At 40.7% G+C, this 12,885-nt stretch overlaps 1 protein-coding gene across 3 annotated transcripts in view; it reads left to right on the top strand.

The window, feature by feature from the left end:
- SVEP1 (sushi, von Willebrand factor type A, EGF and pentraxin domain containing 1) overlaps positions 1–12,885 on the top strand; it is a 231,939-nt gene that overhangs the window by 186,553 nt on the left and 32,501 nt on the right. For all 3 annotated transcript variants that reach the window (XM_030822826.1, XM_030822920.1, XM_030822868.1), the window contains exons 37-38: positions 6,965–7,637; positions 9,667–12,458. In XM_030822826.1, the coding sequence (XP_030678686.1) occupies positions 6,965–7,637; positions 9,667–12,458 (3,465 nt within the window). The remainder of the gene's footprint in view (positions 1–6,964; positions 7,638–9,666; positions 12,459–12,885) is intronic.

The following is a 12,885-nucleotide window of genomic DNA, read 5'->3' on the forward strand; positions in this document are numbered from 1 at the left end:
TTTTTATTCTTTTTTCTCTAAACTTCCCTTCTCACTTCATTTCATTCATTTCATCTTCCATCACTGATACCCTTTCTTCCAGTTGATCACATCGGCTACTGAGGCTTCTGTATTCTTCACATAGTTCTCGAAACTTGGCTTTCAGCTCCATCAGCTCCTTTAAGCACTTCTCTGCATTGGTTATTTTAGTTATACATTCGTCTAATTTTTTTTTCAAAGTTTTTACCTTCTTTGCCATTGGTTTGAATTGCTTCCCGTAGCTCGGAGTAGTTGGATTGTCCGAAGCCTTCTTCTCTCAACTTGTCAAAGTCATTCTCCATCCAGCTTTGTTCCGTTGCTGGTGAGGAACTGTGTTCCTTTGGAGGAGGAGAGTTGCACTGCTTTTTAGAGTTTCCAGTTTTTCTGCTCTGTTTTCTCCCCATCTTTGTAGTTTTTTCTACTTTTGGTCTTTGATGATGGCGATGTACAGATGGGTTTTTGGTGTGGGTGTCCTTTCTGTTTGTTAGTTTTCCTTCTAACAGATAGGACCCTCAGCTGCAGGTCTGTTGGAGTTTGCTAGAGGTCCATGCCAGACCTTGTTTGCCTGGGTGTCAGCAGCCGTGGCTGCAGAACAGCGGATTTTTGTGAACCGCAAATTCAGCTGTCTGATAGTTCCTCTGGTAGTTTTGTCTCAGAGGAGTACCCAGCCAAGTGAGGTGTCAGTCTGTCGCTACTGGGGGGTGCCTCCCAGTTAGGCTGCTCGGGGTTCAGGGACCCACTTTAGGAGGCAGTCTGCCAGTTCTCAGATCTCCAGCTGCATGCTGGAAGAACCACTACTCTTCAAAGCTGTCAGACAGGGACATTTAAGTCTGCAGAGGTTGTTGCTGATTTTTGTCTGTGCCCTGCCCCTAGAGGTGGAGCCTACACAGGCAGGCAGGCCTCCTTGAGCTGTGGTGGGTTCCACCCAGTTCGAGCTTCCTGGATGCTTTGTTTACTTAAGCAAGCCTGGGCAATGGCAGGCACCCCTCCCCCAGCCTCGCTGCCTCCTTGCAGTTTGATCTCAGACTGCTGTGCTAGCAATCAGTGAGACTCTGTGGGCATAGGACCCTCTGAGCCAGGTGCGGGACACAATCTCCTGGTGTGCCGTTTTCCAAGCCTGTTGGAAAAGCGCAGTATTAGGGTGGGAGTGACCCAATTTTCCAGGTGCCATCCGTCACCCCTTTCTTTGACCAGGAAAGGGAACTCCCTGACCCCTTGTGCTTCCTGAGTGAGGCAATGCCTCGCTGTGCTTTGGCTCAGCTCGCGCACGGTGTGCTAAACCAACTATCCTGCACCCACTGTTGGCACTCCCTAGTGAGATGAACCGGGTACCTCAGATGGAAATGCAGAAATCACCCGTCTTCTGCGTCGCTCACGCTGGGAGCTATAAACCGGAGCTGTTCCTATTCGGCCATCTTCTATTTCCAGAATTTCTATTTATTTTTCAAACATTTCTTTTTTCATAGTCACTTTTAGTAGAGTTTTGAGTCTTTCTTTTGTCCTTATTTTGACATACTTATTTCATACTATTTTCTATGTTTTAGAACTTTTTTCTATTATCTTACTTATTGGTGTTCTAACCTTGCAGTTTTTTCTTCCCGCCGACCCATCTGTGATGGAAAACATGTTTGTGTGTGTTATAATTTCCGATCCCACCCTTATAGTAAACAGGGCTTGTTTTATCTATGGCAACCCCTTATTTTCTGAGTATGTAGATGTTTTTTTCTACCAGGTGTTTCAGGAGTATCACCAGCCAAGAACCTAATTTTACATTAATTTATCAATTTGAAGATTTTCCATACAAAGTGAATGGCGTAAATTCTAAACTCCAATCCACAGGAGATACAGACTCTGCTATTGCTCTCAGTTTTAACTCTGAAGCTATATTTTCTATCATCTTGACTTCCCTTCTTTGTCTAATCCAAGGTCAACCATAGCATCCATTCACAAGTTTACTTTTCTGTTTGTAATTTGCTCTTCATTTCTGGCACATGGAAATTTCCTTTCTTTTCAGCTCAGCTATGCATTTAAAATAATTTGTGTTATAATTCATCAGGTATTATAGAGGGAGGGTTTTCAGATTTTTGTATAGCAGAACAAGAAGTCAGAACTCATCTTATCTCTCTTTACTGATTTTCTACTTCTTTCCCCCAAGGAGTTGATTGGCATAGGTCTACATGCCCTGTGTCTTGTTCCCGTCAATGATGGCATCACTCTGTTCAAGTCATGGCCTTTGTAAAATATGACCTGTCTTACTGTCTTCTTCCACTTCGCAAGATGCTGTTGGCCTTATTAGACTATTAAAGTTTATTTCCTTCTCCAGTCCCTGTTAACTGTCTCCTCCCTCGGGGCTGCCTAGCACAGACCATTGCCCTGCACACAATGTAAGCCTCCTGGGCCTTATATAAGCCACATGCTTACCATGTGTACATACACATTTTTGCAACTGTCTTACCGTGTTTTCCTCCTATACCGGGTGTTGTGGTTTTCATTGGCCTTTCCTTGAATTATAAGGGCAAGATCTACTCTCAAGCTTAGGACAGAAACACAGAGACTTTAGGAGACTTAAGTGATATAATGAATACCAGGGAAAGAAAGAAGCAAGAAGTCTCATTTCTGTGTCCTACCCTAAACTTGGCCTTCCAAATTCATCTTTTATCGAAACATTTATCTTTTTTAAACCTTTTATCAAAACCCTCAAACATAGGGGGTTTTCAGTTGTTTGCTCAAATACGTAAGTGGTCATTTGTTTCTCATTTTCCTTTTCATGTTCATGTTTATACTCTTTGGTGAGAAACTCAGAGGGAAGAAAGGGTTATTGCCACCCTAAAATCCTAATTAAATTTTTCCTTTTGATTCTTCTCAAATATAAACTTCTAAATGCAATTATTCGATATGTTCAAACAAAAATCTTTGTTTATTGAAAACATAATTATTGATGCTGATTTATGCTTCCTGTTGTTCTTATTAAATTGCAGCTGTTTAAATATCTAGTAGGCTGCTCTTCTAAGGCTCTTTTGCTAAGACAGAAGAGCTAATGACGCATTTGGGAGCTCTCTCATAAAGCTCTCCAGGCACATGCTCATTAGTAAGCTTCTACCCAGTGTGTCAATCAAATCACTGCAAATTGCGTCTGAAATTTGCATTCTGCCCATTTTCAAAGGATTTTTTTTGTTATGATTCCAGAAAAATGCAAATTTGTTCCAGCCAGTTTATCCTAAGATGTGTTCTTCTAAAGCATCACTGTGATATTGATAGGCTATTATTCCTTGGAAGTATAGAGTAAAACAATCTGTTTTATCATGTGTATAGCATGGTTTTTAGTAAATGTGTGCAGGAGTGTCCCCAATGTCTCTTGAATGAGAATACCAAATGCTACACAGAATTTAATTAAATATTCCATTGTTTTAGATTTGTACCAGTTCCAATTTTTCTTCCTTTTGCAGGAAACATTTGAAGAGCATATTTCATTCTTTGCAGAAAACTTTATCCTTCTCTAAGTGATTCTTTAATAAAATAAGTGGGTAAAATAAGTCCCCTGTAAATTTTAACACACATTCAGACTTTTAACATCATGAAATAGTGCAGCAGTTTTATCAGTGTCCAGTTATAGTGCCATCTACACAATAGCTAACAATTTCTCCTTTTTTGTTATTTGGAAACTATACCCTTCTTTAGCATCTTTTTTTTTTTTTTTTTTTTTTTGAGACAGAGTCTCACTCTGTTGCCCAGGCTGGCGTATAATGGCACAATCTTGGCTCACTGCAACCTCCACCTCCCGGGTTCAAGTGATTCTCCTGTCTCAGCCTCCCAAGTAGCTGGGATTACAGGCGCCCATCACCATGCCTGGCTAATTTTTGTATTTTTTAGTAGAGACGGGGTTTCACCATATTGGCCAGGCTGGTCTCGAACTACTGACCTCAGGTGGTCTGCCTACCTCGTTCTCCCAAAGTGCTGGGATTACAGGCATGAGCCAATGCTCCCTGTCTTTAGCATCTTAAAAGACTGATCGATTTTAGAAGATACTTATTTTTAATAAACTCCTATCCTCATTTTCATGAGATAGGTAATCTAGTTATTTAAAGCCGTGGTATCCCTATCAGGAAATTACGAGGGCTTTAGGAGCTCCGTGTCAGGTACTGGGGACAGAGATAAAATATGTATTTCTTGTGATGTGACACAGTTAATCTATTCCTGCCACCTCTTCATCTATCAAACATGACAGCAACCCAGTCAAAAAATACACAAGATCCTAGTTTTTGCCACTCGCTTTTCCAGATGCTTGTATGCCATTCCTAATTATTTGTAAATTCCCAATATGTTCTCTGGCTGTGTCACACTCCCATTGGCTAATGCTACTTTTCTGTCTTGAATGATTCCTCTTCCACTTCTTCATGAGATAATCATGACTCCCCTGAAGAGCCATTTTATTTGTGAGGCCTTTCCTCCCCTTCCCATTCTTCAGAATCAGTCACTTCTCCTTTAAGCTACCACTTTAGATGTGAAGAGACCTACAACACACCAGGTAGTTGATGGGGTGAAGAGAACAGAAGTGTAAACAAGTAAATTCATTTTTGGCTTTGCATCTGTGCACTAAGGAAGTAACTCTGGCACATAGCAGGGCTCTTAAGAATTATTTAAGAAGAACTAAATGTTAATTGAGAGTCATCAAGAAAAGTCAAGATCTTAGGTCAGATCAAAAGCTATTGTAGGTCCTAAGAAATTATGGGTAGTGTCAGAAATGCATACGTTAAATTCATTTATTCAAAAATTACGTATTTAGTGGTGATCTTCCGTTAAATCATAGAGCAGCTTTGCTGTGATTTTCCATTAGGGATAAGTAGTTGGTGGAGATTTTCCAGAAGCTCAGGGGTCAGAGGCCTAACAAAGTGCTGCCAAATTATAAAACACAAATTCTTGCGTTTTCAAGAGACTTTGAGGAGTCAAAAAGGTTCTGGAGGCAGATACTTCTCCCTCAAAGTAGCTGATCCCATGAAATAAAGGAAGAATTTTATAGATGGCACAATGGACCCTTATAAATCAGGGATGGCTAAGGCCACGTCTGTGAACTTCAGCCAATGAAATATGCTAGCAGCATCAAGGAATTCATGAAAATAATGATGCATGGTTCAAAGTGTCCACATGATGTCAATTGTGCTATAAAACATCAGAAGCCTCAACAAAGGGAACTTCTATCCAAAGCACATCCTACACAAGAATCGTAGAATCTAGGTACTCAGACCAGGATAGATTTTTTAATAATAAAATTATGCTCTTAGTATATTTTCTGTGTATACCTTCCTGAATTCTCTCAGATAGAAGCCATCTACAAGCTAAGTTCAGATCTTCATACAAAGGACTGAGCCTGTCTAAAGCAATGAAATGCAGCAGGCCCTAACTGGGGGCTGTACTCAACTACTGGGGATGTCTGAGTATTCATTTTGAGACCACTTCCGTCCATAGCATGATGTGTGAACTTAGGTAAGGTGGCTGCATATAGCTCTGCTGATACACTGTTATTTTTTTCCTGATTTCTCTGTCTTTTATAGATTTCATAAATATTGCCAGTTAGGATGAAGGAATTTCAACCTCTCTATAATAGCTGATGCTTTATAAAACTAAAAGAGATCTCAGGAGAAATATTTCATAACTAATGAATTAATCTTTGCTAATGGGTGGGTCAAATAATTTGCATTCGTGACACTGCAATACAGTTTGCCCAGGACACCCAGAAAGCATGATCTAACCTGCTTCACTTTCAAAACAGAGAGAGAGAGAGAGCAGTGTTGTGGAAAAGGTGTAGGTGTTGGAATCTGATCAACCAAATTCCGATCCTAACTCTGCTGCTTACAGCTGTGTGACTTCAGGCAAGTTTCTAAGCCTGTCTGAACCACCATTCACTTTATTTTCTTACAATGAAGAAATCAATATGTCTAAGCAGGATTAAACTAGGGGCTCAATTATTTTATTTCCCTTACCTTCATTAGCATCAAAATGACAGGCTAATCAGGTATTAGAGATTTTTTCAAAACTCCATCAATTTTTTGTTCAGTCAGCAAGCAATGATGAAAATAAGCATGACTCAGATATAATTATTCTAATACTGCATATCCTAATCTTTTGGTCTGTCTCATTGACAGAGCACTTGAGAGTAATTTTAGATTTTTGTAAGTCATCAATCCATCATTATATATGGGCAAACACCTGTGCATAAAGAAAGACTGGGAATTACTAAATTTATTCATACTGACTGAATAGCAGAGCCATATGCAGAAGACACCTTTTAACTCTAGCCACATGGGGTAAAGGTTTAGGAGACATTGGAGACTGAAATTATAATCACTGTTTAAAGTTCTCTAGGTGTCGGTACATAAAAATGAGCTATATGTAGGCTAAATTTGGCATTGTACATTATAGCTTAAGAACAAACAATAAAGACAAATGCTAAAATCAAGTTAAAACCATCTAAAGGCAGATAGAATTCAATATTTAAGTTGAGTCAAATAGCACCATATAGCTTACTCCTCGATTTTTTTAATGTATAGCAATTATTAGAGTTCCTTAAGTAGCAAAAAATCTTAAGTCCATTTCCCTTTCTGAACAAATATTAATGTTAATATCACAATGTATTGACATATCTCAAATGCAAGTCATTTGATCAATAAGCTCAATATTCAAAGTCAATATTATTTTTATTTTAAAGATAAAGTCATTGTTGGGAAGATTTAAATAAATGTTTCTGAACAAACATTAATATCACAATGTATTCACATATCTCAAGTGAAAGTCATTTGATCAATAAGCTCAGTATTCAAAGAGGAAATATTATTTTAAAGATAAATTTAAAGTCATTGTGGGAAAGATTTAAAAAATAGAAGAAGAAGACACAAACACTTTCTCTCAAATATTATGCTTAGTTATTCTTTCTTTCTTCCCAATCTCATAGCTATACTCTTGCTGGTCCTGACACCATTGAATGCCTGGCCGACGGTAAGTGGAGTAGAAGTGACCAGCAGTGCCTGGCTGTCTCCTGCGATGAGCCGCCCAATGTGGACCACGCCTCTCCAGAGACTGCCCATCGGCTCTTTGGAGACATTGCATTCTACTACTGCTCTGATGGTTACAGCCTAGCAGACAATTCCCAGCTTCTCTGCAATGCCCAGGGCAAGTGGGTACCCCCAGAGGGTCAAGACATGCCCCGTTGTATAGCTCATTTCTGTGAAAAACCTCCATCGGTTTCCTATAGCATCTTGGAATCTGTGAGCAAAGCAAAATTTGCAGCTGGCTCAGTTGTGAGCTTTAAATGTATGGAAGGCTTTGTACTGAACACCTCAGCAAAGATCGAATGTATGAGAGGTGGGCAGTGGAACCCTTCCCCCATGTCCATCCAGTGCATCCCTGTGCGGTGTGGAGAGCCACCAAGCATCATGAATGGCTATGCAAGTGGATCAAACTACAGTTTTGGAGCCATGGTGGCTTACAGCTGCAACAAGGGGTTCTACATCAAAGGGGAAAAGAAGAGCACCTGCGAAGCCACAGGGCAGTGGAGTAATCCTATACCGACATGCCACCCGGTATCTTGCGGTGAACCACCTAAGGTTGAGAATGGATTTCTGGAGGTAAGAGACCAATTAGCAAATGGTCTATGGCTTTTGTCACAGGGCCTATCAATACGTAAATAAACAAAACAAATAATTGAGTCCAAACACTGCCAAGTTCACTAAGGCATGGAAACTGGAATTTACTATTATCACTAACAAAGAATCATGATAATCTTTTTAACATTTTCATAATTAATTCATCTCTTGATGAATTAATTCATCTGCCTAAGGTTGTGAATCATTTTCTGGAGGTAAGAGACTAATTAGCAAATGGTCTGTGGCTTTCATCACTTACAGGGCCAGCCCACTGTGATGAACCCACTATTCAGAAGCAGGGGCAATGAACAAATTAATTATTGAAAAACAGAAATGGCTAAAATCTACAGGTAGTGAAGACTGGAAAAAAATGAAGATTATGAATCTTTAATATATAACTTTCTGCATTTTACTAGTGTATAGGCATTTCAAGCACTTTGTGGCAACAGCTTAGTCCTAAATAGGAAGTTAGAATAAACCAATTTTAATATAGTATTATTTTGTTTTATAGAGGTTTTTCAGGATGGATATATGCTTTATTTTATGGAAGGCAAGGTCTAAATGGAACCTAGAGAAATATAATTTTAAATGCTTAGACAAAAGATAGGGTAAACCAAATAATGTAGTTTTTACAATTCTGTTTTGGTAAACCTAAAGGTAATTTCACTGTGATGGACAAAAAGAGTCCAGTCCAACCCAAATATGGCCTGCTTTCACACTAATGTGTGTCTTCTCAATAAGCCTACCAAGAAAATAGGAATGAGAATCTATTCCCCCAAATCAAGGGCCATTTGAAATTGACCATATTCTAATTAAACACTTTTTTAAAACCCATATATATACATGGTACAACCTTTTCTCCTTTACATTCAAAATAACAACAGTGAAAGCCTTTTATTTAAGGCTTTTGCTTAGATTTAGTAGCTTTTCATTGGAAGAGGGTATAGAATATAAGTAGAGAGGTGTTCATTTATTTTTAGTAACATTTCTAGAGCTCCTACTTGGTACCAGGTACAGTTCTGAGAATCAGCGACCTAGCATTTAACAACACAGATTAGATGTGTAATGGCATGGTGCTTACATGCATGGGAGACACACAAGCAATGCATAAACAAAATGAGTAATTTTATTTATGACCTGTTATAGTACATGTGTTTGAATTTTGAGATCACGAATATTAATTTTTTGTTTTAAAAGATAGAATATTGTTTATTTTCTATTGTGTTACAGCAGCAATTTTTAAGAAATATGTTAAGAATATAAACAAAATTTTGATAGTATTCTTAAGACATAACCATAAAAACATTTTGCCTATTTATGATCTAACAACATTAACAAATACATGTTAATTGTTTATGTGCTTCTTTACTAGCATTTCTTTGGGCAGAAATTTGTTTTGAACTGAGTAATTTATCATTTTTAGTGTTGCCTCATCAGTTCACCAATCAATATATAGATTACTGATCTTTTACTTGTTATGGGCTCAACACTGTAGTAAAGATTTCTGAAGTGGGGATTACTTAATCTGATTTTCTTTTTTTCATTCTTTAGACAGAGTCTTGCTCTGTCTCCCAGGCTGGAGTGCAGTGGCACAATCTCAGCTCACTGCAACCTCTGCCTCCTGGGTTCAAGTGATTCTCCTGCCTCAGCTTCCCGAATAGCTGGGATTACAGGCACACACCACCATGCCTAGCTAATTTTTGTACAGGTTTCACCATGTTGGCCTCAAACTCCTAACCTCAAGTGATCCTCCTGCCTCGGCCTCCCAAAGTGCTGGGATTGTAGGCATGAATCATCGTGCCCAGCCTATTTTGACTTTCTACTATCATTTTCACTTATTAAGAAAAAATAGAATGGACCTATTGGAAAAACCATAAATCATTATTTGCTTACATCCTAATTGATTCATTTTAACGTAGACCTTTTAGTTTTTTTTCACTCTCCAAGGATTTAGTTAATGCCATCATCTGTTATACAAATCGCACTCACTTGCTTTCTTCCTATTGCACAGCATACAACTGGCAGGATCTTTGAGAGTGAAGTGAGGTATCAGTGTAACCCGGGCTATAAGTCAGTCGGAAGTCCTGTATTTGTCTGCCAAGCCAATCGCCACTGGCACAGTGAATCCCCTCTGATGTGTGTTCCTCTCGACTGTGGAAAACCTCCCCTGATCCAGAATGGCTTCATGAAAGGAGAAAACTTTGAAGTAGGGTCCAAGGTTCAGTTTTTCTGTAATGAGGGTTATGAGCTTGTTGGTGACAGTTCTTGGACATGTCAGAAATCTGGCAAGTGGAATATGAAGTCAAATCCAAAGTGCGTACCTGCCAAGTGCCCAGAGCCGCCCCTCTTGGAAAACCAGCTAGTATTAAAGGAGTTGACCACCGAGGTAGGAGTCGTGACATTTTCCTGTAAAGAAGGACATGTTCTGCAAGGCCCTTCTGTCCTGAAATGCTTGCCATCCCAGCAATGGAATGACTCTTTCCCTGTTTGTAAGATGGTTCTTTGTACCCCACCTCCCCTAATTTCCTTTGGTGTCCCTGTTCCTTCTTCTGCTCTTCATTTTGGAAGTACTGTCAAGTATTCTTGTGTAGGTGGGTTTTTCCTAAGAGGAAATTCTACCACCCTCTGCCAACCTGATGGCACCTGGAGCTCTCCACTGCCAGAATGTGTTCCAGTAGAATGTCCCCAACCTGAGGAAATCCCCAATGGAATCATTGATGTGCAAGGCCTTGCCTATCTCAGCACAGCTCTCTATACCTGCAAGCCAGGCTTTGAATTGGTGGGAAATACCACCACCCTTTGTGGAGAAAATGGTCACTGGCTTGGAGGAAAACCAACATGTAAAGCCATTGAGTGCCTGAAACCCAAGGAGATTTTGAATGGCAAATTCTCTTACACAGACCTGCACTATGGACAGACCGTTACATACTCTTGCAACCGAGGCTTTCGGCTCGAAGGTCCCAGTGCCTTGACCTGTTTAGAGACAGGTGATTGGGATGTAGATGCTCCATCTTGCAATGCCATCCACTGTGATTCCCCACAACCCATTGAAAATGGTTTTGTAGAAGGTGCAGATTACAGCTATGGTGCCATAATCATCTACAGTTGCTTCCCTGGGTTTCAGGTGGCTGGTCATGCCATGCAGACCTGTGAAGAGTCAGGATGGTCAAGTTCCATCCCAACGTGTGTGCCCATAGACTGTGGCCTCCCTCCCCATATAGATTTTGGAGATTGTACTAAAGTCAAAGATGACCACGGATATTTTGAGCAAGAAGATGACATGATGGAAGTTCCATACCTGACTCCTCACCCTCCTTATCATTTGGGAGCAGTGGCTAAAACCTGGGAAAATACAAAGGAGTCTCCTGCTACACATTCATCAAACTTTCTGTATGGTACAATGGTTTCATACACCTGTAATCCAGGATATGAACTTCTGGGGAACCCTGTGCTGATCTGCCAGGAAGATGGAACTTGGAATGGCAGTGCACCGTCCTGCATTTCAATTGAATGTGACTTGCCTACTGCTCCTGAAAATGGCTTTTTGCGTTTTACAGAGACTAGCATGGGAAGTGCTGTGCAGTACAGCTGTAAACCTGGACACATTCTAGTGGGCTCCGACTTAAGGCTTTGTCTACAGAATAGAAAGTGGAGTGGTGCTTCCCCACACTGTGAAGCCATTTCATGCAAAAAGCCAAATCCAATCACGAATGGATCCATCAAAGGAAGCAACTACACATACCTGAGCACGTTGTACTATGAGTGTGACCCTGGATATGTGCTGAATGGCACTGAGAGGAGAACATGCCAGGATGACAAAAACTGGGATGAGGATGAGCCCATTTGCATTCCTGTGGACTGCGGTTCACCCCCAGTCTCAGCCAATGGCCAGGTGAGAGGAGACGAGTACACATTCCAAAAAGAGATTGAATACACTTGCAATGAAGGGTTCTTGCTTGAGGGAGCCAGGAGTCGGGTTTGTCTAGCCAATGGAAGTTGGAGTGGAGCCACTCCCGACTGTGTGCCTGTCAGATGTGCCACCCCACCACAACTGGCCAATGGGGTGATGGAAGGCCTGGACTATGGCTTCATGAAGGAAGTGGCATTCCACTGCCACGAGGGTTACATCTTGCACGGTGCTCCAAAACTCACCTGTCAGTCAGATGGCAGCTGGGATGCAGAGGTTCCTCTCTGTAAACCAGTCAACTGTGGACCTCCTGAAGATCTTGCCCATGGCTTCCCTAATGGTTTTTCCTTTATTCATGGGGGCCATATACAGTATCAGTGCTTTCCTGGTTATAAGCTCCATGGAAATTCATCAAGAAGGTGCCTCTCCAATGGCTCCTGGAGTGGCAGCTCACCTTCCTGCCTGCCTTGCAGGTGTTCCACACCAGTAATTGAATATGGAAGTGTCAATGGGACCGATTTTGACTGTGGAAAGGCAGCCCAGATTCAGTGCTTCCAAGGCTTCAAACTCCTAGGACTTTCTGAAATCACCTGTGAAGCCAATGGCCAGTGGAGCTCTGGGTTCCCCCACTGTGAACACACTTCTTGTGGTTCTCTTCCAATGATACCAAATGCGTTCATCAGTGAGAGCAGCTCTTGGAAGGAAAATGTGATAACTTACAGCTGCAGGTCTGGATATGTCATACAAGGCAGTTCAGATCTGATTTGTACAGAGAAAGGAGTATGGAGCCAGCCTTATCCAGTCTGTGAGCCCTTGTCCTGTGGGTCCCCACCGTCTGTCGCCAACGCAGTGGCAACCGGAGAGGCACACACCTATGAAAGTGAAGTGAAAGTCAGGTAAGGTCATGGCTCTAGCGTCTCCAAGGGAGGGGTGCAAGCAGGAGGATTATAAAATGAAATGTGATAGATCAAACATTTTGCTGATTGGGAAGAAAACATCATCTCTGAACTGCTCTCCAGACACTGGTGCTTTTAACACTTGGCTTTATTCTACCTACAATTATGTAGGAATCCACTGAGTATAAAAATAAATCGATAACTTTTTTCAGACATGTTTCTAATGTAATTATCATGACTATCATATTCTCTTGAGCTTCATGAAACCAACAGCAAGATCCTCTAGCTAGCTTGAAAAGCTCTGGAATCGTGAAGCTGTTTTTTAAACATCATGATAGTAAATTTCTTTATGATTATAACTTTGTGATTATATTTACACATGCAAATATTGGGGACATAAGGCAAAAAAACTGAAGAGTTCAGGCCA

Source organism: Nomascus leucogenys, chromosome 1a (assembly GCF_006542625.1).
Source record: "Nomascus leucogenys isolate Asia chromosome 1a, Asia_NLE_v1, whole genome shotgun sequence".
NCBI classification, from domain to species: Eukaryota; Metazoa; Chordata; class Mammalia; order Primates; family Hylobatidae; genus Nomascus; species Nomascus leucogenys.